The sequence below is a fragment of the Pinus tabuliformis genome, chromosome 1_2 (genome assembly GCF_031772625.1).
Source record: "Pinus tabuliformis cultivar Carrire ecotype Pingquan chromosome 1_2, CPIR1, whole genome shotgun sequence".
Taxonomy (NCBI): domain Eukaryota; kingdom Viridiplantae; phylum Streptophyta; class Pinopsida; order Pinales; family Pinaceae; genus Pinus; species Pinus tabuliformis.
In genome coordinates, this window is record NC_142298.1 from 158,175,998 (window position 1) to 158,201,131 (window position 25,134).

General features: G+C 36.8%; 1 protein-coding gene and 1 pseudogene across 1 annotated transcript in view; both read left to right on the forward strand.

Moving 5' to 3' along the window:
• The window catches only part of LOC149204985 (uncharacterized), a 298,358-nt gene extending 283,484 nt beyond the window's left edge, over positions 1-14,874 (forward strand). Inside the window, exons 12-14 of the mRNA XM_089394859.1 lie at positions 1,573-1,638; positions 13,845-14,126; positions 14,241-14,874. Of these exons, the coding sequence (XP_089250985.1) occupies positions 1,573-1,638; positions 13,845-14,126; positions 14,241-14,726 (834 nt within the window). The 3' untranslated portion in view covers positions 14,727-14,874. The remainder of the gene's footprint in view (positions 1-1,572; positions 1,639-13,844; positions 14,127-14,240) is intronic.
• A 6,636-nt stretch (positions 14,875-21,510) lies between these two features.
• On the forward strand, positions 21,511-24,157 carry LOC149204986 (plastidial pyruvate kinase 4, chloroplastic-like; annotated as a pseudogene).
• Positions 24,158-25,134: the final 977 nt, after the last annotated feature.

A 25,134-nucleotide genomic window follows, 5' to 3' on the forward strand; every position in this document is an offset into this window, starting at 1 on the left:
TTGAGGCTGAATTCATTAGTGCGAATTAGTAGGGTCTGGGAAATCCATTTCTGTCAAATTTGTGTGGACTGAATTACTGCCTTGGAGGAGTGAGTTTATCCCTCTCGTGGTTTGAATCGCTGGTGCTAACCGAGTATTGTCAGAACAGGCCAAATTACAATTGTTTTGAGCCTCTATTGGGAGGCCGAGCTACATTTGCACAAAGGGCTGCATACAATTAGAGGCTGGAATTATTGTAGTTGTGAGGCCAAATTGCTTTGAAGAGGGCTGAATTTTGCATTTTCCAGGAGGTCGAATCTCTCTTTTTTAGGGATGAGATATGAAACAAGCAATTTCAGGGAGTCAACCCACCAGGTTTTGGTCTCAATGATGTTATGTAAAATTCCTGCAGAAATCCATTAATGAAAGAAGCTAGGGTTTTACAATGGAGGTCCACACAATATTCATGATGGTGCAAGGAAGAGAGAAGAGTAGATAGAATGATAGATATCAGAAAATTGTTTCTCCTCTTTCATGACTTTATTTGTCATAGATGATGGATTAGTGTTTTGGACCTTTCGGTCTTTATTCTTCAGTGTGTAGATGAACTATTTTGTAAAAATTCCTACTTTGTCATGTTGGTAGTTTCTGGATAACATATTTCAATGATAGGTTAATGGTCTACTTCCAATTATATGGTTTAAAAATTTGTATGTTTGTTTGTAATTGGTAGAATCTATATGGTTGATACTGGAATGATTAATCAATGTAATATGGATGTTGTTTCAACTTTCTATCTTCATTGATGTACAAATATGCATGTTTTCATATAATCTGCAACTACTTTAGCATTCAGGATTTTTTTTTTGTATATGCACACACACACACACATGCTCTGTGCCCAAGTATTTTTGGAAAATGATGTTCTTGATGCTCCCGCTCCACCCTGCTCTCTGGCAACCTTGGACAGGGTTTCTTGGGAGGGATCACATCCTTCCAAATATCTTCTGAATATGCCAAGTGGTCTGCCTCAGAAGGTAGTGTACCCAAGAAGGCATCCTTGAAGCTTGACATATTCTCATAGAGACTCCGCTTGACTCCACTGCTCCATGCATATATACATATATAAAGAATTATATTTTATGATTTAAAATCAACAACATGGCAATTCTGATTTGGACAAAGCTTCCTGAAGTGGAAGACAACTCACATTTTCTTTTCAGAACTGCTCACTAGGCATTCTCTTTTTAATTGTTTTAGTTGCAAGTCTTTACATTCTTTAGGTTAAATGCAAACCAAGGATGTGTATGAACATCCGATCTTATAGTTGGAATGATGATATATATGTGTGTGTGTGTATTTATTTGGGTTTGTCAATGTTCATTTCCTTAATTGGTTTGAAACAATGTGAAGCACATTAGTGTATCTTATATATAAAAATAATCTTATTTTTGGTTAGAAAATGTTTGTCTGCTTTGGAATCTATTATTTTAGTAAGCATATGTCTTCCTGACACTTCTCGGAGAAATGCTATTAATATGTTTCTTCTAATACAAACTAAATATTTATCTAATAGCTTGGTCAATATTTCAGCTTCATCTGCAAGAGGGTGGCCTGCATGCTGATATAAATGGAGATGGAGTGCTAGATCATGTTCAGGTATTTTTGTTGTATTTGTTGTTCATATTGATTTTGAATCATTGGAGTAGTTTTTCTTGATCATTTTAATAATATATTTTTCCAGGTTACAGTAATGATTTTTTAGTGAAGTATCAGGACCATGATATTAGAACCAATTAAATTTCTTCTATGGATGTCACCCGGCTTCACCTTTTGTTTTTCTTTTCGTCTTGATCTCTTTTAATTTTACAATGGACCCACTCTCCACTCCCAGTAATAATTCTATTTATTAAGCAGATAATACTTGTTACAAACCTGAAAAACTTATACATTCCATGCTTGTAGACATATTTGTGATTGGTCAGCCTGCATTATTTTAAAGAAATTAGTTTTTGGAAGCCTTGTAATGTGATCACATGATTATATATTTTGGTCCTTAGCAACCATAGGGCCTGTATAAATAAAATTTGGTACACTGCATTTGTTCTCTAGGTCAAGGATTGGTTTTCTGTACAGAATTCTCAGCATTTGGCTGGCTGCCCATAGCGATTAAATGCAGGCCTTTTTGGAGCAAGCTGTGTACCAATAATATAGAAAATTTACAACCCCTTATAGAAGGCAGAAAAGTTGAATTTTAGCATCAGGAAACAGCTAATAACAGTGGCAGGAAAATAGAGATTTCTCCCTTCGATATCTGCCGGTAAAGCTAGATGGCGTAGGGTAATAGAGATTTCATCCCTTCGATATCTGCCGAGTAAAGCTAGAGACCAACAGTCTGCTTTGCTTACTCTCTCAGCAGTGGTCAATTACTTAGTCAGTTATTCAACAAGTCTCCATTCATTTTGTGAAATATATCAACAAATATGAATTTCTTTGTCTATAACAGAGTAGTCCTTAAAGGCGAGATGTTGAGAGCATTATGTCCTCTCTTATGTCTCTTTGATGCATAATAAGTGCCTCTCTCTTTTTCTGTGGCTTAAAACGAATTGATGGTCAGGGTTGGGTGGCAGGTCAATTACTTCACCTTCAAACTCCTCTTCGCTTCCTCACTTGGCAATTTGATAGTCCTGGGTGGAGTGTCTATGATAGTGCTGCGGGGAAGCAACCCCCCTACCCCACCACCACCACCCCCCCCCCCCCAACAAAACCCCTCATTCCTGCTCTCAAAGTGCACTTTGAACGAAAGTGCTCAGGGGGTGACCGACCCCTGGAGCATGCTCCTGAATCACTCCCATATGGGATCGATTTTCGGGAGTGTGCTCTCGCAAATTTTTTTTCCGCTCCCTAGTTTTTCTTTGCAAAATTTTTTTTGGTCTTTTGTTCAACACCCCTGTAAAAGTATGTGACAAAGCTAGTGAGAAGGAAAAGTGTTGGAACAACAAATTTTAAATGCTCCCTGTGAAATTATAAAAGCTGTTGCAGTTAATTGGTTATTATTCACCTATCAATTGATTATTTGTCTTCTGCAACTAATTTCGACAAATACTAAATAAAATACCACTGCAACTTCACAGAAAATAAATGGACCACAGGAACTGAGAAAATTATTGCACACACACAAATAATCAACACCAATATTCTTGGAGAAATGTCCCTGGAAAGCCCTAGTGTGGGGAAAACTAGTTCTGCAAATGAGTAATTTTATTGATTTTTCAACAAAATCTATGATGGAGAAATTACAATCATTTTCCGTAAATAAGCAAACCTCTGGGAAATTAATATCGTCACTTCTACAAGCCGATATACCCTCCTGGAAGCAATTTGGCCTCCTTTGATCAATTCTGCCTCCCTCTAGATCCTGAATTGGTCACACTTGCAGCCTTGGCTGATGCCCTTTGGAAAACTTGCACTGCTAGGAAAATGAACTCAACCTCCAAAGGCATACTCACTTGCTGATCTGAGATTGCCTGTGCATAACTCTCTTGTGCTGAACTTTGTAGCCAAGGCAAACCTATAAGAATACATGGTAGCTGAGCCGATATCCTGGATGGGGCTCCTATTCCAAACAGTGTGAGCTCTATTTGGGACTTCACATTGGGGAGACCCCCTTGGTTGATGGATTTCCAGCACTGTCAACACAATTCCACTGTAAAACAACTTACACTAGTTCATATACTTGTGTAAAGAAAACATCTCTACAAGATTATGCAATATGATGAGAATAAGACTAGTGGGGGGGGGGGGGGGGGGCGCGGGGGCGCCAAGGCCCCCCCACACCTCCTCTCTAGGGATTGGGATCCAAACACAATTGAAACAAGACCTATGAGCCAGGAAGATAATCAGACTCCACAACCAACATGATGAGGATCGAGATGTTGTAACTTGTGGACTTGTGGTTGATGAAGATTATAATGTATAACTACTATATGATTGATTTTATATGGTTTAATCCATGTTCATATGCTTTTTATAACTAATTCATCATTCTACATGCTTTTGCTGACATATATGCATCAAAATTGTTAATTTTAGATAACAATGGTATGCTCTATGCTTAAGAGCAATTTTACTTCAATTTTCTTATTAGCCCGATATCAATAACCACATTAGCAATCACATCAACATGACAATAAAAAGTAGATAAAACATAAACAATAAAAGTAGAAGACAAGCCAAGACAAGAGAACACAAGATATGGCGCCAACCAGGGACACACCCCAATGTAGGGAAACCCTTTGATCAATTCTTCTTATTATTCTTCAAAAGTTCAGCAGAGTGAGAGAGAGTACAATATGTAATATTCACTTGCCCAATCACACTGAAATCTGCCCCAACAAACAACAGCTACAAAAAGCCCTAATCAGAAAGTCAATGTTGGTCAATTGGGCAAAATTTGACCTCCAAAACAACTCGATCACAGTTGGTCAACTTGGCCTCCAACAACAAATCAAATCAGCGCAAAAACAGTGCGAAAATATAAAGTCAAACCTAGTCAATGCTGCAATCAAACCCTTCTGCAGTCAATATTGGTCAAATATTACAATCTACCTCATTTTCTGTGCCCATAAATGAGCTTTCCCAAATAGAGATAACCCTCAGAAAACTGCAGTCAAACGGTCAATGTTGGTAAAAAACCCTTCCTGCAACTTCAGTTAACGCAATAACAACACTGTCCTTCTTCGTACGTGTGGAGAGTTGCCTCAGAAATCCGTACCCAATCAATGAAGGAGAGAGAGATAAGTGAGTGAGTGAAGTGTCTAAATGAGGAGGAGGCACCTTGTATTTATATGCAAACGTTGAGGATGAATAGATGTGATTGTTGGGCTTCTGAGCCTATATTAGTTTGTTGGCCGACCTTGACAATTTGTCCATAAACAAAATAAATTCATAATTCCATTTGTACATGTCAGAATGAGATCATCTATATATCAATCCTACACCTCTCGGAGAGAGGAATCCAATACAAATATCAGCTACCTCATATGAGTTGTCCAAGGTGAGGTTTGGCCCTAGTTTCCAAATTTAACACTCCCTCTCAACTAGGGAGAACTTCACCTGCCAAACTGTTTGACAATCTGTATCATCCCTGTCTCTGCTCTGCTCTGCTAAACCGTGGAGAAAGAAGAAATGATCGAGAATGTACCATACCATTCCCCACTGACCCGAAGTCAGTCTCTGATAATTGAGAGTGTGTCATACCACTCTTAATTGACCTGAAGTCAGTTACCAGTGATCCTAGATCAATATCATACATCCTAGCATAGGGAGTATAGTAGTACACACTGCGTTCATCGGTAGTACTATGGTCCCTATCCTCATTTCCCTACTCATTGGCTAGATGAGAGGTACTTCCCATGAGTCCCAGACTACATGGGTAGGATGTGCCGGCAAGAGAAGGTGAACCACTCATCCTGCTCATATGCCATAGGAGAAGGTGAACCACTCATCTTGCTCATATGCCATAGGAGAAGGTGAACCACTCATCCTATGCATATCTAACCATGGGGTATCACAGGGGAAGGTGAACCACTCACTTTGTACATCGTTCACCATTAGGAGAAGGTGAACCACTCACCCTATGGTCGCTCATCGCTCCAAGAAGTATGCCAAGCCCCATGGAGCTCCTAGAGGTCAAGATCCATCTCATATGGGACCCTCATAAGAGGGTCTCTCCACGACTCCAAGTCATTCACGAAAGGTTAAGAATTTGACCTTCCGTAGGGGCTTCGTAAGAATATCAGTGACCTGATCATCAGTCCCAATATGACGGAGCCTTATTGCTCCCCGTTGTACCATATCTTGGATAAAGTGGTACCTGATATCAATATGATTGGAGCGGTCATGAAACACGAGATTCTTAGAAATACGAATCCCACTATGGTTGTCGCAATAGATCACGATGGTATCCAGCACATGCCCAACAACTCACTAAAGAGTTTCCTCAACCAAACAGCTTCACAAGAGGCCATACTAGTAGCAATGTATTCAGCCTCAACGGTGCTCAAAGCAACTGACTTCTGCTTCTTGCTCATCTAGGATATCCAAGCAAAACCTAGAGAGAAGTAACATCAAGATGTGCTTTTGCGATCCACCACACTGTCAGCCCAATCTGCATCAGAGTAACCATGGAGCCTCACATTCTCAGCAGTGTATCTCAGTCCATAAGTGATTGTGCCCCAGAGATATCTCAAGAGATTCTTGGTAGCAATCTAATGTATGTGGTGATGCTCAACCATAAACTGACTCAATGTATTCACTACAAAACATATTTATGGACAGGAGTTCACCAAGAACATCAAGGCCCCCATGAGTTGACGATACTTAGAAGGATTTCCCAAATCGGGCCCAGCAACACTTCCGCATAACTTCTTGAAGTTAAGTTCCATCGGAGTAGTCACGGACTTGCAGTCCACCACCCAAATCTTTCAACTAGCTTCACGATGTATTTTCATTGAGAAAGGAAAATCTCACCTAGCTATTGCCAGACCTCCAACCCTAGGAAGTAATGCATCAATCCTAGGTCCTTCATCTCGAATTTGAAAGCCGACTCCCTCTTACATTGATGAATAAGAGGGTCGGCATCTGTCATAAAGAGATTGTCTACATAAAGAACCAAGATGAGAGGTTTATCATTCTCAACCTTAAAATAAAGGTTTGGATCAACTTCACTTGTTGTAAATCCCAGCTTCATCAGTTAGCTGTCGATCCTTTCATACCAAGCTCGGGGAGCTTGCTTCAACCCATAGAGGGCTTTCTTCAATTTGCATACATGTGTCTGACGATCTTGAACTTCGAACCCCTCGGGTTGTTCTACATAGACTTCCTCCTTAATTGAACCATGTAAGAAGGCGGGTCTTGACATCCATCTGGTGCATATGCCATCCTTGCGTGGCAGCAAGGGCTATAATCGAAAGAATGGTGATATATCGGGCAACAGGTGCAAATATCTCGTCATAGTACACATCTTCCTTTTGAGAGAAGCCTTGAGCAACAAATCTAGCCATGAACTTTTCAACACTTCCATTAGCTGCATGCTTGATCTTGTAGAGCCATTTCGAGGTGACAACGGATTTGTCTTTGTGTCTAGGGACTACATCCCAAACATCATTCTTCATAATCGATTCATACTCTTCGTTCATAACATCCTTCCAAACTTGGTGCTTTATAGCTTCTTTGAATGTGCAAGGCTCAGATTGAACAATGGTGCTATTGCAGTCAAGTACCCTTGGTACCTATTCGGCTTCCTACTTTCACGAAACGTCCCCCTAGGTGCAACATGTCTCTCGACATCTTTGAGATTTTCCTTAAGCCATGAAGGTCTCCTTTTTGAGGAGGGCTCATGAGGGGGTGGATCCATTGGTCCTTCAGCATCAGGCATCAACTCATCCCGCGATTCTCCCTGCTTTCCTGAATTTGCTTCTTTTTCCTTCCTTGGAATAGGAAGGTTAATAATCTTCCCAAGGGCAACATCCTCATCGAAGGTGACATCATGACTTATCTCCACTTTTCTTTGACCAGGCACATAGATTCTATATGCTTTAGAAGTTTCACTGTGGCCCACAAATGTTCCTTTCTTCCCAGAAGCATCCAATTTGCTTCTCTTTTTTTTTTCGGCACATGAAAATATATGGGACTACCAAAAATTCTAAAGTGAGAAGCATCAGGTTGCTTACCAGTGAAAACTTCTTCGGGAGTTTTGGAGTCCAATGCTTGATGAGGGGATATATTTTGAACATACACGACAGTGTTCGCAACTTCGGCTCATAAGAACTTTGGAAGGCTTTGATCATGAAGCATGGCACCAGTGGCTTCTACGATATAACGGTTCTTCTTTCCAACAACATCATTTTGCTCAGGAGTATATGCGGTAGTAGTCTCCCTCTTAATGCCAACGTCTCTACAATAATTATTGAACTCATTTGATTCATATTCGGTTCCATTATCGGTCCTCAATATTTTGATCTTCTTCCCGGTTTGATTTTCGACCAAAGCTTTGAAAGATCAAAACCATGAGAATACTTCGTCCTTCTTCTTCAAGAAATATGTCCAAGTCTTGCGAGAGAAATCATCCATAAAGATAGCATAATATAAATATCCTCCCAATGAGTTCACGAGCATCATACAAGATAGATCAAAATTAACCAATTGCAATATGTTAGTAGTCTTGCTATCACTTGAGGGGAATGGTCCCCTTGTATGATTTCTTTCGGCACACCCTTGACAAACACCTGTCACCATCTTTCTCACATCGGGTAGAGCCTTATAATGTAGATGAGAAAACCTCTGGTGCAATAGTTTGGATTGAAGTGATGTTTCACAAGACATAGCTCCCAATGGACTTTCCCCAGCTTGATATACGCTATCAACCATGAATCCAAGTGTAAATGCATCTTTGAAATTTTTATTCCACACACATACCTTTCCATTGATGAATGCCACCTTGAATCCTTTGTCCTTCATCACTGAGATAGATACCAGGTTCTTCTTTAGATCGGGTACGTATAGTACTTCTTGTAGATGAATGGTGTTACCTTGATTCAATTGAAGAGTAACATTCGCAACTCCCTTCACGGGATAGGTGGCATTGTCTCCAAGGATAATTTCCAAATTTGTATCCTTTTCAATCAGATTTGAAAGAGCTTCCTTATACCCAATGAAGTGCTTTGAGGCACCGCTATCAATCAACCTATTTCCTAAAGTGTTCGGAGGAGATGTAGTAGAGAGGGCAGATATGAGATAAAATTCTAATTGTCAAGAATCATTTAAAAATCAAAACGTGGTTTGCACAAAATGTTACAAAACTTTTACTTTAGTCGAATATCTAATTGATGCACAAAAACAATCTTTAACAAGATATATAGAACAATTAATGGCAATATTTAAGCAACAACATGCATATTTTAGTAAGGAAACAAAGAAAATGGAATCCAAATTGCAAGTGGAATGCTCATCATCACTCCTACAAAACGATGTAATCCAGTGTATCGAGAAAGTGCAATTGGAAGATCAAGAGAAAGACAAAATAACCAAACTTTGGCAAAACAAAAAAGCGTTACAACAGGAATATGAAGATCTTGCGGATATGCATTACAAAGAAGTAATGGAAAAGAAAAAAGAAATTTCTTGCCTCAAGGACCACGTTGAAAAATTAATTGTACTAGTCAAGAAGACTAAGGTGACAAAGAAGGAACTCAAGAAGCACCTATCTGAACAAGAAGAGGAAAATTTATGGTTAAAGAACCTTAATAAAAAATTATTAGAACAAATCAAAAGTTTAAAAGATGAAGAGAAGGATTTTAAGGCTAAAGTCAACAATTCAGAAAAAGAAGAACTTTCACGTCTAAGGAATGACAAATCAAAACCTTTTTACACAAATAAAGAAGCTTAAAAGTGACAAAAGTCACTAAAAGACAAGTTAGAACAACTTACTCAAGAAGAAGTATCATAATCTCCAGTCATATCAGTCCAAGTTGAAGATAAGGGAACGAATATTGATCCAGTCAATATCACAATTCAAGAAGAGGATAAACTAGTTGAAGCGAAGATGTACTCAGAAGTTGCAGTTCAAGCAATGGAAATTTCAAGTGAAGATTTCACAATTAATCAAGTGACTTTTGTACCTGAAAGAAATCAGATTCCTTCAATAAACCACGAAATTACCACAAATAAATTCATAGATCACATCACAAGAACTCCTTATCGCCATCCAAATTATAAAACTAGATATCTCAACCAGAAACAAGTGACTTATGTTCCCAAGAACATCGATGTCACCATAATTCAATCATGTGATAAAAATCCATCTCATGTTTTTAGTAACCAGAAGATTCCACAGAAGATTGATTAGGATGGTCAGATCCTTTCTCTGTGCGACGATTTTATATATCACTCCAAGGATAATATCAACTTGTATCAATGAAGATGACAATTCCGAGATGAGAAGACATTCGAAACAAAAAAGGGATCAAGCCTTTTCATCAACAAGCTTTGAAGACAAAGCTTTTTGAGGAAGACAATGTTATGAATAAAGTATATATATAAATAATGATTAGTTTATTAGTAATTAGTACTAAAAAGGCATGTCTAAATGGGACATGACCTTTCATGAAGAGGTACTTGCCTAGGGTATAAAAGCAAACCCTCACTTCCATTTGTATTATTCTCATTCATAAATTTCAATATATGTTATTGTATCCTCAATGGAGATATTTATATTCCAAGCCTTTTGGAGTATTTAACTTGAAGTACGAACTTTGTTCGTTCTAGCATCCCACTCTTCCCCATTTTGGAAAGGTATTCATGTGATTGATTGAATGGTTGGATGATTTAGTTTTGTCGCTTTCACTATCATTAATTTTTATTTCATGCAACATAGTTCAAACAAAAAGTCTCTAAACTTCACATGCAAATTATTTTGAGTCTTATGAACTAATTTCATCTATTTTGAACATTCCTTTTCCTTGCAATTAACTATTATTCATAGCTTGTTCTATTACAATTTCATTTTCCTATTTGCTTGTAGTTCCTCATAAGTTGCTCTTGTTCTTTTTAAAGCATCATCTATTTATGGAAGCCGTCTTTATCATAAAGTTGAGCAATTTCAATCCTCTCATATTCTTTCTTTTTTGCGCTCATAATTTAGCTTATCTTTTTAACTTGCTAGTTCCATTAGATTTTAGTTCTTCTGCACTTAAAGAAATTAACCTCCAACTTAACTGGTTGTATAGTTTAATAGGGTCCCTTTTCACCCATCTCTTTTGCCAATCTTGGATACGGTAAACACTCGACTTGATAAATTAAGTTGGGGGAGCCCAGTGTTGGATCTACTTGTGAGTGGGATGATTTGTGAAATCAGGTGGGTACTCATTGAAGCTAAGCTTCCCCACATTGGATCTCCTTGCAACTATCCTTATCTTTGCTAGGATAAATTTTCGAGGAAAAGTTTCACATTAGATTAGGTGCAATCTCTCTCTAATTTGCACTAACTCAAGAGACAACCCAATTAATTCTAAAATTAACCAAGAGGCAATTCATCACACTTTATATTTCGTGTTGTGTACGTGATTGAGTTGTCATTACTTTTGTTTTACAAGTTTATTTACAGATTGACAAATTCTTATCTCAAAGCTCTTTATTTTAAGCAACTTTTATTTTAAAGCTCTCCTTTCAAGTACTTTGCTTTCTGGTCTTTTCATTTCCAAGTACTTTACTTTTCTTGCAAGCATCTATTTGGATTATTGGCACTGTTCCCTTTATTGATCTTATCTTGATATTGTTCAAGTATTTCATTCATTTCTTTGGCAATCTCATATATATTTTGTCATGAATGATAGGTGATACTTATGTACTTGTGCAATCATTTCTTATTTTGAAGCACATGTGATGGTCTATCTTGTTAATGGTGAATTGTAAATTGGTTCCAAGTCATATTAACTCCTAGAACTTGTTTAGCATAGCACTAATCAAGCCTTATTTTTTTCTTTAGGGACTACCCCCCTTGACTTCGCTAGGAGTTAGCCTAGACGGATGAGTTGGGAATTGGGTGACAGCCCCAACTTACAACTTGCCCCCAAGGCCACACGAAGTGGAGTTAGAAACTTTCTCCACAATAATCCCAGGTGGAATTGGGTGACAACAAGCCCAATCCTCCGTGAATTAAAACATTGAATCTGAACTGTGAGACTTAAGCCTACCATTACCAGCAATATTTTAAAAATGACTAGAAAAACCTGAGTCATGAGACTCTAGCTTAGCTTCCTTGTCGTCCAATGGGATGGTGTGCTTCCAGTTAGGAATGCTGGTTTCTCCTCTGCTACTGAGTAGCCATACGCATGTTTATTGTCTGAGCAGACAGTTACAGTGTCTAGGTTGTGGATTTCTTCTTGGAGAAAATAATATTTTTTTTTTCCATTGTTTGGAGGATGTCTAGAATGTGCTCCAGGAGGGGCTGTCCTTCTCTGTTCTATTGTGGTGTGCCAATACAAGTCCATTATTCTATTGTTTTCGATAATTCTCCTGCGTGAGATGCCTGTGTTTGCGGCCAACTTCTCTATTTATTTATCCACTATCTGACTCTGGGTGTTTTGCCTCTACCAACAGACCCTGTTCTTGAGCTTACCCAGCTATTGCATAGTAGCAAGCTTGTGCCTGAAATTAAACCCCTCGGGCGTCTGCTAAATGCTTGTTATCTGTGAGTTGCCTGTGGGTGTATGAAGCGGCTGGGGCCTTTCCCTTAATGACTTGGGGCTTTGGGGGTCTCCCCCTGCCTATTCCTCTGGATTGGGTGGCCTCCATCCCATCCCTTTGGTCACCAAGTTTTCCGGGCTCAGAACCATGTGTAGTGGAGTTCAGATCATTTTCGATGTTTCTTTTACTGACCAAACAGGAGTAACTTGTCAAATGGTGGGCAATGGTGTCCCTTGTCTCCTTTTTGGAACGTATAGAAAACATCCCATCAATATTTCTGAGAGGAATCAGTAATATACATGCTGCTTCTGCAGTTTTCCCTCACGTGTGTCATTAATCATCACGGTGAGTGCAAGTGCGAAGCTACATCAGCTTGGGTACAAGGCCATTGATGAAAACCACATGCTGTCTTGTTGCAGATACTGGCTTGGGAAAAATAACTACTGTAAATATTCCGCATAGCAAGCACCTCCGCTTTGCTGTGTTTTTTCCTATCACAAGGGATAATTGACCCTGCCACTCCGTCCAGCTGAACTAATCTCTTCTTGTTGGGGTTTCTACATTCTAAGTTTTCTTATTTTTATCCTTTCCAATCATAATTATTACAAAATAAAACTCGTACAACTTGATAAAATAAACCCTCACTGTACGAAAACAACCATGAAAATAGGTGATAGAAGCCAGAAGGATATTTGAAGGCATGTTGTGGGCAGCTGTCTAGTTCTCTCATTCATATAGCAGGGGATTAGGTGGTTCCAGTGGAACAAGATGTACTTTTTCACTTATTGTAAACCTTAAAAAGTCTGTTACCCCATAACCATTTGCTCCCCTTTCTGTATTCTATAGCTGCTTTTTGTTTCTGGTAATGCAAATTGAATCCATTTGTGTTATACCATTTAGTACAACAATTTCTTTTTAAGTGGAAGACAGACTCTTAGCCTTTAATTTCGTGATTAGATCACTTAATGAGAAATTTGATGCAGATTTCGCATCTAAGACTCACTATTTCTTCCTTAGCCAACTCACAATATTAGAAATTTGAAGACAGGTTGTGGAATTAGTTTCTACCATATGCTGTTGTGTTCAGGTGACCCTTATCGAGTAGGAGATTCAATTCTTTCATTTCATAGTCGAGATGTTTGAACATATAAACTCCTCATATTCAGGTGACCCTTTTCCCACCATACAGCTTTCCAGATATTTCAGGCACAAAATTATTCACTTTAATGTCATGGGAATAATAGAATCTTATTAAATCTGCTGCAGTTCAACCATGTACATTGTAATGTGAAAGAAACTTGTTTTTCCTTGTAGGCTTGTATCAATATGCAATCCTTGTGCGTTTAGTCAAGTCATGCTTCTTCACCCTATATAATTTTTTAGATGGTTGGATTTTACTTCAGTGGATTGTATCTTGTTGGAAATGGGAGCAGAGTAAATGCAAACTATTTCAAAAATTTTTATGTCTCTTGGAGCTTTATTATTTCTTCTATTGTAAATCTGGTGTATATTTGAAATAATTAAGTTGCACTATCAAAAAAATTATGATACATATACTAGTCGTTTAAGTAAATTGATTGATTATTTATCTTTTGCAATGGTGGTGGATTTTTCTGCAGGCTGTTGGAGGAAGTGGTACTGAACAGACTGTAGCAACTGGAACAATGGAAGTACTGAAACCTTGTTGGGCTGTAGCTACTTCTGGAGTTCCAGTGCGAGAGCAACTTTTTAATGCCTCTATCTGCAGGCATGGCCCATTTGGTGTATCACGAGCTTTTGGTCGCACTTTTGATGCTACTCCTCTAGAGGTAGCAACGCCTATCCTGATTCCCAGGAATGATGGACACAAGCATCGGAAAGGAAGCCATGGTGATGTAATATTCCTGACAAGCCGAGGAGAGGTATATCTCTATTACTCTCTAATTTGTTTCTCAATCAAGTTTGAATTGCATCATCTTCATTTAATTTTATTATTTCCCTTTGGATTTAAAGGTAATCAGTATTTTGTTTCGCAGGTTACTTCTTATTTTCCAGGCATTCATGGCCAGGGTGCAATCCGAAGATGGCAACTACTAACTGGTGCTACCTGGTCAAATTTGCCTTCACCTGCGGGTATTGTTGAAGAAAAGGTTATCCCCACTTTAGAACCTTTGCCACTGCATGTTCATGGAACCCATAAAGCGATTCTGGTTGCAGGAGAACAGGAGGCAGTTATTCTTTCCCCAGATGGTAGTCAGCTCACGTCAATCTTCTTGCCATCTCCACCTACCCACCCCATAATATATGGTGATTTTTCAAATGATGGCTTGAATGACCTGATTCTAGTAACTTCTGATGGAATTTATGGATTTGTGCAAACCCGACAACCTGGTGCCCTCTTCTTCAGTTCCCTGGTTGGTTGTTTGATAGTTGTCATGGTTGTTATACTCATCTCTCAACATTTTAACTCGACAAACTCAAAACCAAGGCCCTTTGAAAGAAAGAGCACTGACCCAAGGTAATATGTGTACTGTGAGCATATTTTGGATGAAGAATAATCTTTTTGTTCTTTGATAGAAAACAACAAACCCTTATTATGGTTACACATGTAACATGTTGAGTGATACATGCATTTATGAGCAAGGATTATGGGAAAAATTTATTTCCTCAGGTGTAAGTTGTTAGTCGTTGAAGTTCTTTGAGTTTTTAAAATGTTGTAATTGTGTCGTAAGACTTTCGGGGGATAGCATCTTTTCTGGGCTGCACCACTTTGGATAAGTACAAAAGATATGAAGTGGTTTTTACTAGTGTTTCATGGGAAGCGCGTTCCCCACCCTAGTGTGCCCCCAGGGTGGGGGACGTGCTTCCTCGCTCTCCCACGCAACTGAGATGGGGAAATGTTTCCACACGTCCCTTTTTTTGGGGAAACTCCGGGGGAACTCTTTTCTGGTGACAAAAAGTGTCCCCCTTGCGTCGCCTCAATTTTTTTTGTTAGTAACAATTAAAAACGTAAAAAACTAAAATGACCCCCCAATTTTTTTTGCTAATAAGAACTAAAAACATAAAAAATTAAAGAAATTACAAATTTTAACATAATTAAAAAAATGAAAATAAAAACTAAAGGCTTTAAAATATAACCATTCACATGTCATTCATTTCTTATTAACGCTACGATTTTACCTTGCCACCTGACATTTTCCTTTTGCTGTTGCTGAACATTTTACCTTGCCACCCAAGATTTTCCCGCTGCCACCGCTCAACATTTTCCATCTACAAGTTGTGATTTGGATTTACCATTGATAGTGTGTCTGAGACATTTGGAGTTGTAATTTTTATTTTGTGACTTGGAGCTGCCAGATTGGCGCTGAAATTTACTATTTAGTACTTTTTGAGAAATTTACTAGTATTTTACTGCTTTCTATGTCTACTTTTAGTTTAATATTCTATAACTATTTTAGACTTCAACATAATGGCATTGTTATATGATAAATATACTTTTGATGTGCATTGTGTAATTTCAATTGTCAAATGATTAATATAATTTAGATGTACCTTGCATAATATTAATGCCCTTTGCTAAATGATGAATTTAGATAAAACATTGCATAATGTCAAATGATTGATTCAATTTAGTAATTTACTTTTAGATTTACAATTTTATATTAATAATTGCAGAAATGTCAAATGATAATTCTGATTCATAATAGTTTAATACAAAATGATGATCAAATTTAGATGTACATTTCATAATTATTAAGATTTACTTTTCACTTAGTTATTGGCATATTGTTGGGATTTTTTTTTAATGTATTAAATTTTTAATAATTTTATAATTTTTATGGCTCTGACGTCCCCCCATTTCCCCAAAAATTCCCTAAATTTTGGGGTTACTTATATATGCCCCTTTGTGTGTATCCCTGCTCTCGCGTTTCCCCATTCTAAATACTCAGTGGAACATTGGTTTTTGCAAAGTGAAATTTTGGTGCTGTAAAACATATGTAATTTTTTGTCTTACCCTCTTTTTTTCATTGACTGTAGTTTGATGGGTGCAAATTTGATTCAATTATTAATAATTAATGTGCAAATTTCACCTCAATGATTGACCTGGCATTACGAACATGCTATTTAGTGAAAATAATTCTTACATTTTCAAACAACATATTACAGAGCTTGGATGGGATAAAACAAGTAGAAGTTGGTTAACAAAACATAGGAAACATAAATGAGCAACACTATTGATGTTCTTTTGAAAATAATTCTTACATTTTCAATCAACATATTACAGAGCTTGGATGGGATAAAACAAGTAGAAGTTGGTTAACAAAACATAGGAAACATAAATGAGCAACACTATTGATGTTCTTTTGAAAATAATTCTTACATTTTCAATCAACATATTAGAGAGCTTGGATGGGATAAAACAATTAGAAGTTGGTAAACAAAACATAGGAAACATAAATGAGCAACAATATTGATGTTATTTTTAAGGGACAATACTTCAGGAAAGCTAATGTTGGTTGAGGATTTATCCAAAATCTGGCGAGCCATATTGAAAATTGGTAGACTATCTCGCCATATAAGGTGTTTAGTGAAAATAATTCTTACATTTTCAAACAACATATTACAGAGCTTGGATGGGATAAAACAAGTAGAAGTTGGTTAACAAAACATAGGAAACATAAATGAGCAACACTATTGATGTTCTTTTGAAAATAATTCTTACATTTTCAATCAACATATTAGAGAGCTTGGATGGGATAAAACAATTAGAAGTTGGTAAACAAAACATAGGAAACATAAATGAGCAACAATATTGATGTTATTTTTAAGGGACAATACTTTAGGAAAGCTAATGTTGGTTGAGGATTTATCCAAAATCTGGCGAGCCATATTGAAAATTGGTAGACTATCTCGCCGTATAAGGTGTTAAGCAGAACACATCGGTGTGCTAGATAAAAGACAGAGAGGAAACATGACAAAAAAAATACAACCATGTATCTGTATTCGTTGTTGTGCATCAAAATTATTACATTCATGGACAAATGCTTTTATAATTCCCTATGATCTATGTGTACATTACATGGGTTTACTTGATATGATATACATGTAAATATTTTGGAGAGAGAATTTAGAAAATTATTTTTTCTAATTGTATTTTCGGCTTGTCACCTTATATGTTGACTCAAATTTCAAGTGTAGACATTTGTTGGATGCGGAATTAAATTATGCATCCAACGATTGCCCATTACGCATATACCCACATTGGTAAAAATTGACGAGACATTAAAAAATGTGTTGAACATGCTTTTTTAATGTATCTTCAATTTTTATCAATGTGGGTATATGTGGAATTAAATTATGCATCCAATGATTGCTCATTATGCATATACCCACATTGATAAAAATTGAAGAGGCATTAAAAAACATGTTGAGTTTTCAATTTTTATCAATGTGAGTCTTCTCAAAATTATGCATAAATGAAATTTGAGTAAACCTAAAACAAAAAATACAATAAAAAAGTAGTTTTCTTCTTTTCTGTCCAAAATTCATAACTCTTATTTTATCATTTTATTATTTTTCCATAGGACACTTTTGAGCTGAAATTTCATCTAATGTGTAGGGGGATTAAATCTTACAACTAGTTGAGACATTTTTGCAATTTGGACGTTGTTAAAGGTTTTAAACTATGCTAAGGAGACATGTTGGAATGCATCTAAAATGGTGTCCAAGTATATCAAAGGTAACTCATAGTGTGGTATTGTACTCTAAAGAATGTCGATTACATATTGGATGGTTTTTGGATGTATAATGGGCAAATGATATGGACGAAAAAACATCCACATTAGGTGATGCTTTTGATAGTAAATCAATTTCATGGGCAAGTAAAACGAAACCTCCATTGGCTCTTTCAAAAACATAAACAAAATGCAAAGCATTGTTTGGAGTAACATGTAGAGTAGCATGGTTATGTAGGATTTTATGTGATTTTAAGCTTCAACAGATGTCACTGACAACTTTACACTATGAAAAATGAAGTGTAATCAATATGCCAGAGTATCTAGTTTATCATTAAAAAAATAGAACACATCAAAATTCACAGTCATCACATCAGTGAAAAAGTGAAAAATAAAGAGATATAACTAGTTTATTGCAAGGGCCAAGATCAAGTAGTAGATATCTTCACTCAGGCACTCAACAAGGAGAATTTTAGAAATTTTGAGCTATTAGGACTAATGGAAAACGATATAAACTTTAAGAGGGGGTGTTAGGTATTGTAATGTTTATTTTATGTAAAGATAATAAAGGTGATGTATGTAAGAATAATAGTGTAATATAATTAAGTGAGAAATAAATCGGATAATAAATGGCATTTATGTTATGTTAATGAGATTAGTTGAACATTTCCCAAGAAGAACAACGAAACTTGTTTGCTACAAATACAAAATATTTATGTCATTTATAAATGCAATGCATAATATGCTATCTATTTTTTTTCTCTCTTTTGCCGTTTTACATAGTTTAGTTTAATATTGTTGCATTACACCAACTTGCCTATCTAAACTAGACAAAGGCATTACATTATCATCTTTGATAACCCCTAATTTTAATCCACCTCAAACTACAACTTGAGAAGTTTCTATTATATTAAATCCATGGTATTGTAGCAGTAGGTTAGTCTTGTAAATATTTCACCATGCTTCTGATAGAGGTTCGTTACCATGTTATTTGTACAAGTTGATGTAGATTAGTTGTAGGAAATTCTGATTCAAACTATTCTTTTGAATAAGTTTTAGACCTATTTAGACTCCAAACCGCTGAGTTTGGATACAAACTACTCAAACTAGTTAACTTAGACTTTGAACTAGTGGTTTTCAAATTACCCTGACTTGTATTGACAATGCCGGTCAAGTTACTTGTACAAGTTGGTTTAGATTAGTTGTAGGAAATTCTGATTCAAACTATTCTTTTGAATAAGTTTTGGATCTATTTACACTCCAAACTAGTGGGTTTGGATACAAATTAGTCAAACTAGTTGATTTAGAGATTGAGCTAGCGGGTTTCTAAGTACATTGACTTGTATTGACAATCCAAAAACACGCACTAACAAAATAAAGGAAGAATGAAAGGGATTTTTTTGGGTATTGTATTTAAATTTATATTTTAATTAATGTCCCCAACTTCTAATAAGTTGACATTACCTTATACTATTAGAGAACACCATACTTTGTTCCTAAATTCACGACGTCACAAATATAATTGTGGAAATTGAGTTTGAAAACTACAATATCAAAAAAACTTGTAACAAAGATGAAAGACCAAAAAAACATTCAACTCCAACACTCCCTCGGAGACACTTTTTTGTTACAACTATAAATTATTTCCTAAAATCCATGTAGGAATAGATGAGATCCCAAGAGGTCCTAATCAAGCATGAAATAAACTTTGGATTCAGAATGTTTAGAGAAGGAGAGGGTTTCTTTGCTTGCTGAAATTGATTGAAGTGCTTTAAGTCCGTCACAAAAGAGTGTCTAATAAGGAGAAATGACTTTAACATCAGGGTGTTGGGGTGAACCCCCATGCCCTCCTTTTTCTGACCATCGTGGCCATGGGCACTTCATTTCTTCATGTTACACTCAGCTGAAAGGATTTTAACCTAGAGTGTGCTTGGATTAGGGGTGTTCAAACCAACTTGGTACTCTCCATCTTAGTAATGTTCTTAGGGGATCATCTTAGAGCTCTTGAATAAAAGAGGTGTCTTTCTACTTTCCACATAGAAATCTTATGGATGTTGATCTCACCCCATTTTAATTAGCTAAGATCAAGTACTCTAGGGAGTAAGTCATCATAACCAAGGAGAGGGTGTTGGTAGTGTTTTGGTACCTTAGAGCAATGATTTGGAACTTGCTCCCCTTTGAGTGGTCTCATCCTTTGTCCATGAGCCAACCAAGGAAACAAGGCTATTTTCTCTGTCCTTTACTTGTTGAAAATTGCAACATGGCATTTTCCAATTCTTTTGGGAAACTTCACAACATAGTTAGGCCTGGAGACTGTTAGCACATGTGCCTTTTTGTCACTTCTCATTTCATGTTTTCATTTTCGGCAGAGCCATTTTCTTCACTGCCCTATTGGTCACATCCTAAGATGAAACACATGGCACCCAAATGAATGCCAACAAGTGCTTGTTGATGTTGAAGACAAATCCAAGTGTCTAGTGAAGTGCAAGTCATTGCCAAGTGAAGGGGTTTTCTGAAGAAGTAAGAATGCCATCTGTTGAGAAAAAATGCGAAGTGCTTGTCAATCTAACACAAAGTATCCAGATTGCAGACTACCCTCTTGGCACATGGTCTCAATGTGATTTTATCACAGTGATGGTTACCATTTGATGAATTGCATATGTTCGAATCTAACTCCAACAGGTTTCGTGTGATGCCGGGTTTACAAAGTATTAATGATGGACGTTGCCAGCTAAACAGAGACTGGGGTTTTCGAGATTACTTGAATGTTTATATTAACAAATCTTGCATCCTTTTCTAGTATGATGGTAGGTTTTGCGAAGACATTCTACATCAATCACCACGAGAATGCTCCATGGCGGTAGAAAGGAGAAGTTATTATAAATGTACACCCAAATCGTCAAATTGTTCCACTCAGATCATTTAAAGAAGGATCAATGCTTGATTTGTCGACAAAAGGTTTCTGATATTACACGCATTTTTTTGCGACAATGGTCTCTCTATTACAAGGGAAGATGTTATAATACGAGGGGATAAAGCTATAAATGTGTTCTATGTCAGAGATGCATCGGGAAATCCAGTAGACATGAAAATTGTTAAAGCTATGAGAAGAGAAATTGCCCATACATTTCTGCAAGTGAAAAGTATCATGCATGCTCGGGAAATGTTAATAACATCAAACTTGGGAAGATGTTATAATACGAGGGGATAAAGCTATAAATGTGTTCTATGTCAGAGATGCATCGGGAAATCCAGTAGACATGAAAATTGTTAAAGCTATGAGAAGAGAAATTGCCCATACATTTCTGCAAGTGAAAAGTATCATGCATGCTCGGGAAATGTTAATAACATCAAACTTTATTAGATTGGAATTCAGTTAAGTTTAAATTGGTTACGCTTATTGAAGCTGGAATGAGTTGGGAATAAGTTTAACTGTATCGGTTGTTAAACTCAACATCAAATCTCAATTTTCGTTTATGCACCTGAGTCTTATGGGAAAATCTTATGGGAAAATCCCCATGTTATTTGGGGTTGAATTTCCTTTTAAAAAAAAGACGATTTAAGGTCGTTATAAGTATGTCTCCCATGGGCGTGAATCCTATCTCCAAGTTCCTATGGAATCAGGAGGTGAATCTACTTCAAGAGTGTAATCTGAAACTAGAAGATTTGAATTTGCTTTGAAAGGGAAACATGAGGGAATCAAGAAAGGACTTGCCAATGTTGCTTTCAGAAAACAAAGAGATACTGTTCAAAACTCAATGCATAAGATATCCTCTTCAAATGCATTCTCGAGAAAACATATGATTAATGCTTTGCAGGATTCGAACAAGTAACCGGATTTAGATTCTTCTGCTTCAGGAAATGCAAACAATGATCTTTCACAGACGAGAAGTACAAAACTGAAGAAAAACAGAAATTACAAACACCATCCTTATAGTGAAGCATTTAAATCCATCTCCATGCCCTCAGATGCTGATGATGTATCAAACATAACGCATTTGGAATTCTCTGATGCACATGACACTTCAGAAGATGAAGATGCAAACTATACAGCCTTCCTGAACTCGTTCTCAAAGGGGCTTGTTGAGGATCAAAAGGTTGTGCTTGTCCAAGTTCTTGATAAGTTGGAGGTTGTGAGATTGCATGCTTTGGCCTTGGAGCAGTGGAATGTAGTACGTCTAAAAGAGTGTCACAGATTTTATCGTGCCAGTACAACAAATCTCATACATTATGTGGCTCTGCGGTTCATTGATATTCATCAACTTCAAGATGAACTTTCCATTCTCGGTCTTTCAAATATTGACGGAGTAAATGCACACATCATGGCAAGTTTAACGTCAGTTGTCCAAATCTTACAGAGTCTGACTTAATCACCCAAAACAAATAGTGAATGAAAATTTGACAATAAGGTCCAAACTCCTGGTAATGAAGTTGCATTGAAAAGAAAACGTATTAGTGACCTGCAAAACTCATCACTGTGTGCTAATGGGAAGACTGAAGAAATTCCATTACTTGCAATGAAAAACCATGCACGCTATAATGCAGAATTACTTTTTGGACCATCTGTTGAGGGTAGGAACTCTCATATTATGGTTACAGTTGGTAGTGAAGCTGCTGAAAATGAGGACCTTATTTACAATCTAATTAATTATTAAGTTTGGAGTTAATTTATTTCGAATAAATTGGGCACGTGATAATCCAGATGTATGGAAGTGTAGAATTGAAAATGTAACGAGTTCTTCTCAGATGCTGGAACAACCATTGCAGGGTGCTGATGGATCTTGTTGGACCAAAGCTGAGAACTGGTCCCTTCAAGCCTGGTCCAGATGTTAAGAAGATCAAACCATTGAAAGATGCCAGAGGAGTTGTTATTTCTCCAGCATTAGATTGCATTGCTCCTCCAGAAGTGGAGCCTCCGCCCCATAGATCTCATGTTGCTGTGGTGCCTGTGGATGATAGTCTATGGATCAGAAGCCTAGAGGTTGGTGATATCCTAAAGTTTGGTGATGCGAGAGGCAAAAGGCGCTTGTTAAAGATCACTGAGAAGTTCCCCACATCCTCTGATATTGGTTGTTGGGTTGAATGCTTTGAGACAACATATGTGGAATCAGGGACAAAATTTAATGTCAAAGGAAAAAAATAAAAATATAGGGAGATCTTGCGGTGGAGTGTGGGTGGGATAAATTAGCAGAGCTGTAGGGAGAAATTTTGTCAATTTGTGATGCTGACCATATACTATCCATCTGGGCAACCTAAGTATTAGAAAGCCTTGCTAATCCAGAACTACCAACAAGAGCATAAATTACAGATGCGGCTGTTGGTTGGAGGTCTGATTGTGTGATGCTGAAAAATGGCAGGCACATCATAAAGGCTTTGTTAACATTAAATTCTATATTGAGGAACACTTCTATACAACAACCCAAGTTGAAGCCAATCTTAAAGCCCCTATTGTTTTCTAGCCTCTTTTGAAATACAGAAAATGATGATAGCCTTTTGTGTTGCTTATCTTTTGCTTCTCACGTGCAGTGAGTATGTATTTGAATTCTACAAGGAAAGTTTCAGAATGGCCAAGGTTTTGCAAGATTGATTCAGAGGTTGTACAAGGGATTTACTGTGTTTTTTTTTACTCTTTAAGCAGTTAACTTCAAGAGTAGTTTCCCATAAAACGGGGATGAAATTTTAAAATTCGAGAGAGGTTATTGTCAAGCATGGACCAAAGAACATTAAATTCTTTCAATTTTCTCGCATGCATCACAGATTGGGAGATTCGAAAGAATCTTTGGGCCCTATTTTCTGGGGTCATTTTTTCTTGTCTTAGGCATGTTTCTTTTAAATGCAGATTCCAGAGAGCTAGAGATGATTTTCAAAAAACCGAGAGAGGGTTTTCTTCAGAACGAGTTCATATACAAAAACCTCCTCCAGTTTTGTAACACCTATCAAGGTTCAAGAGATATGAGCTCATCTTTTACCCCTATTTTTCAGAAAAGCTGGTCCATTTTTCATGGCAGACAGTTCTAAAACTCAGCATAACTGTTTATATTTTAGGCAAGTGGTTGGAATCAACCTCCTGATCTTGGGGATGGTTTCTTCTATATATTTTTTGTAATTTCAATGTAAAAGGGTTGTTGAGGGTAGAATAAAATAGAGATTTTTCTTTTGTAAACAGTGGAGTTTCAATTCAAGTGATTAGTATAGAAGTACAAAGCTCTTTTTCTCAAGGATTCTCGTGTCATTAGCTATTGGTGATGTTTTTCTTCCAGTGTTTATGTGTTCTTATCTAAGATATTTGTAAAACATTTTCTTTTTCCATTATTTGAATGAAGATTATATGTGCAGAATTCATCCAAAGTAGATGCTCTGTTTCATTCCTTTCAGATAATGTCAATGTTTTCTTCTAAAGTTGAGCATAGAATTCATCCCTGAGATGCTCTATGTTTAATGGGTTGTGCTCCTTAATTCCTTTATCATATACTACAACAGATTAAAAGATCTAGAAGTCTCACATCTTACCCTTGTCATAAAATTGCTTTATAACCAGTGATTGTTCACTTTCATCAAACAGAGTCCGCGTCCAATGGACCTCTCCTTTACCCTGCGACCAAAATTATAAAACCAATTTCTTGATCGTAATAACTAGCATAATATCTCAAAACAACAAATCTAAATCCAACAGAGAGATCCCTCTCTGAAGTTGGAAGGGCTAGATTCCAACTTTGCAAGCGGTTTTGTGGTTACATCTGGGTTTGTCTGTAACGAATAAAATATATAAGTAATATAAATATAATGTAAAAGATAATAATCATAAATAATAGTTAGTTAAGCTAGTAATTAAGTTGAAGAGGCATGTCTAATAAGACATGAATTTTCATAAAGAGACACTTGCTTGGTATACAAGCAAGCCTCTCATTCTCATTTGTAAATCATTCATTCTATTCTTATTCATTTTATTATAATGTTTATATCCTTATGGATATTTATATATTCCATGTTTTTTGGAGTAATTAATTTTTAGAATTCCGCTTCATTTGGTATCAGCGCAGTTCGGGCCAAGTTTTTGACTATCGAAATTCTTCAACTTTGTTGCCGTAATAATTGAAGCATTTTTCTCAATATTTGTGAGTTTCTCGTTTTCTCTGTTTTCTCCGATTCAAGTCTTTGAGTATCGAAATTCGTCAACCTTGTTGCCGTAATAATT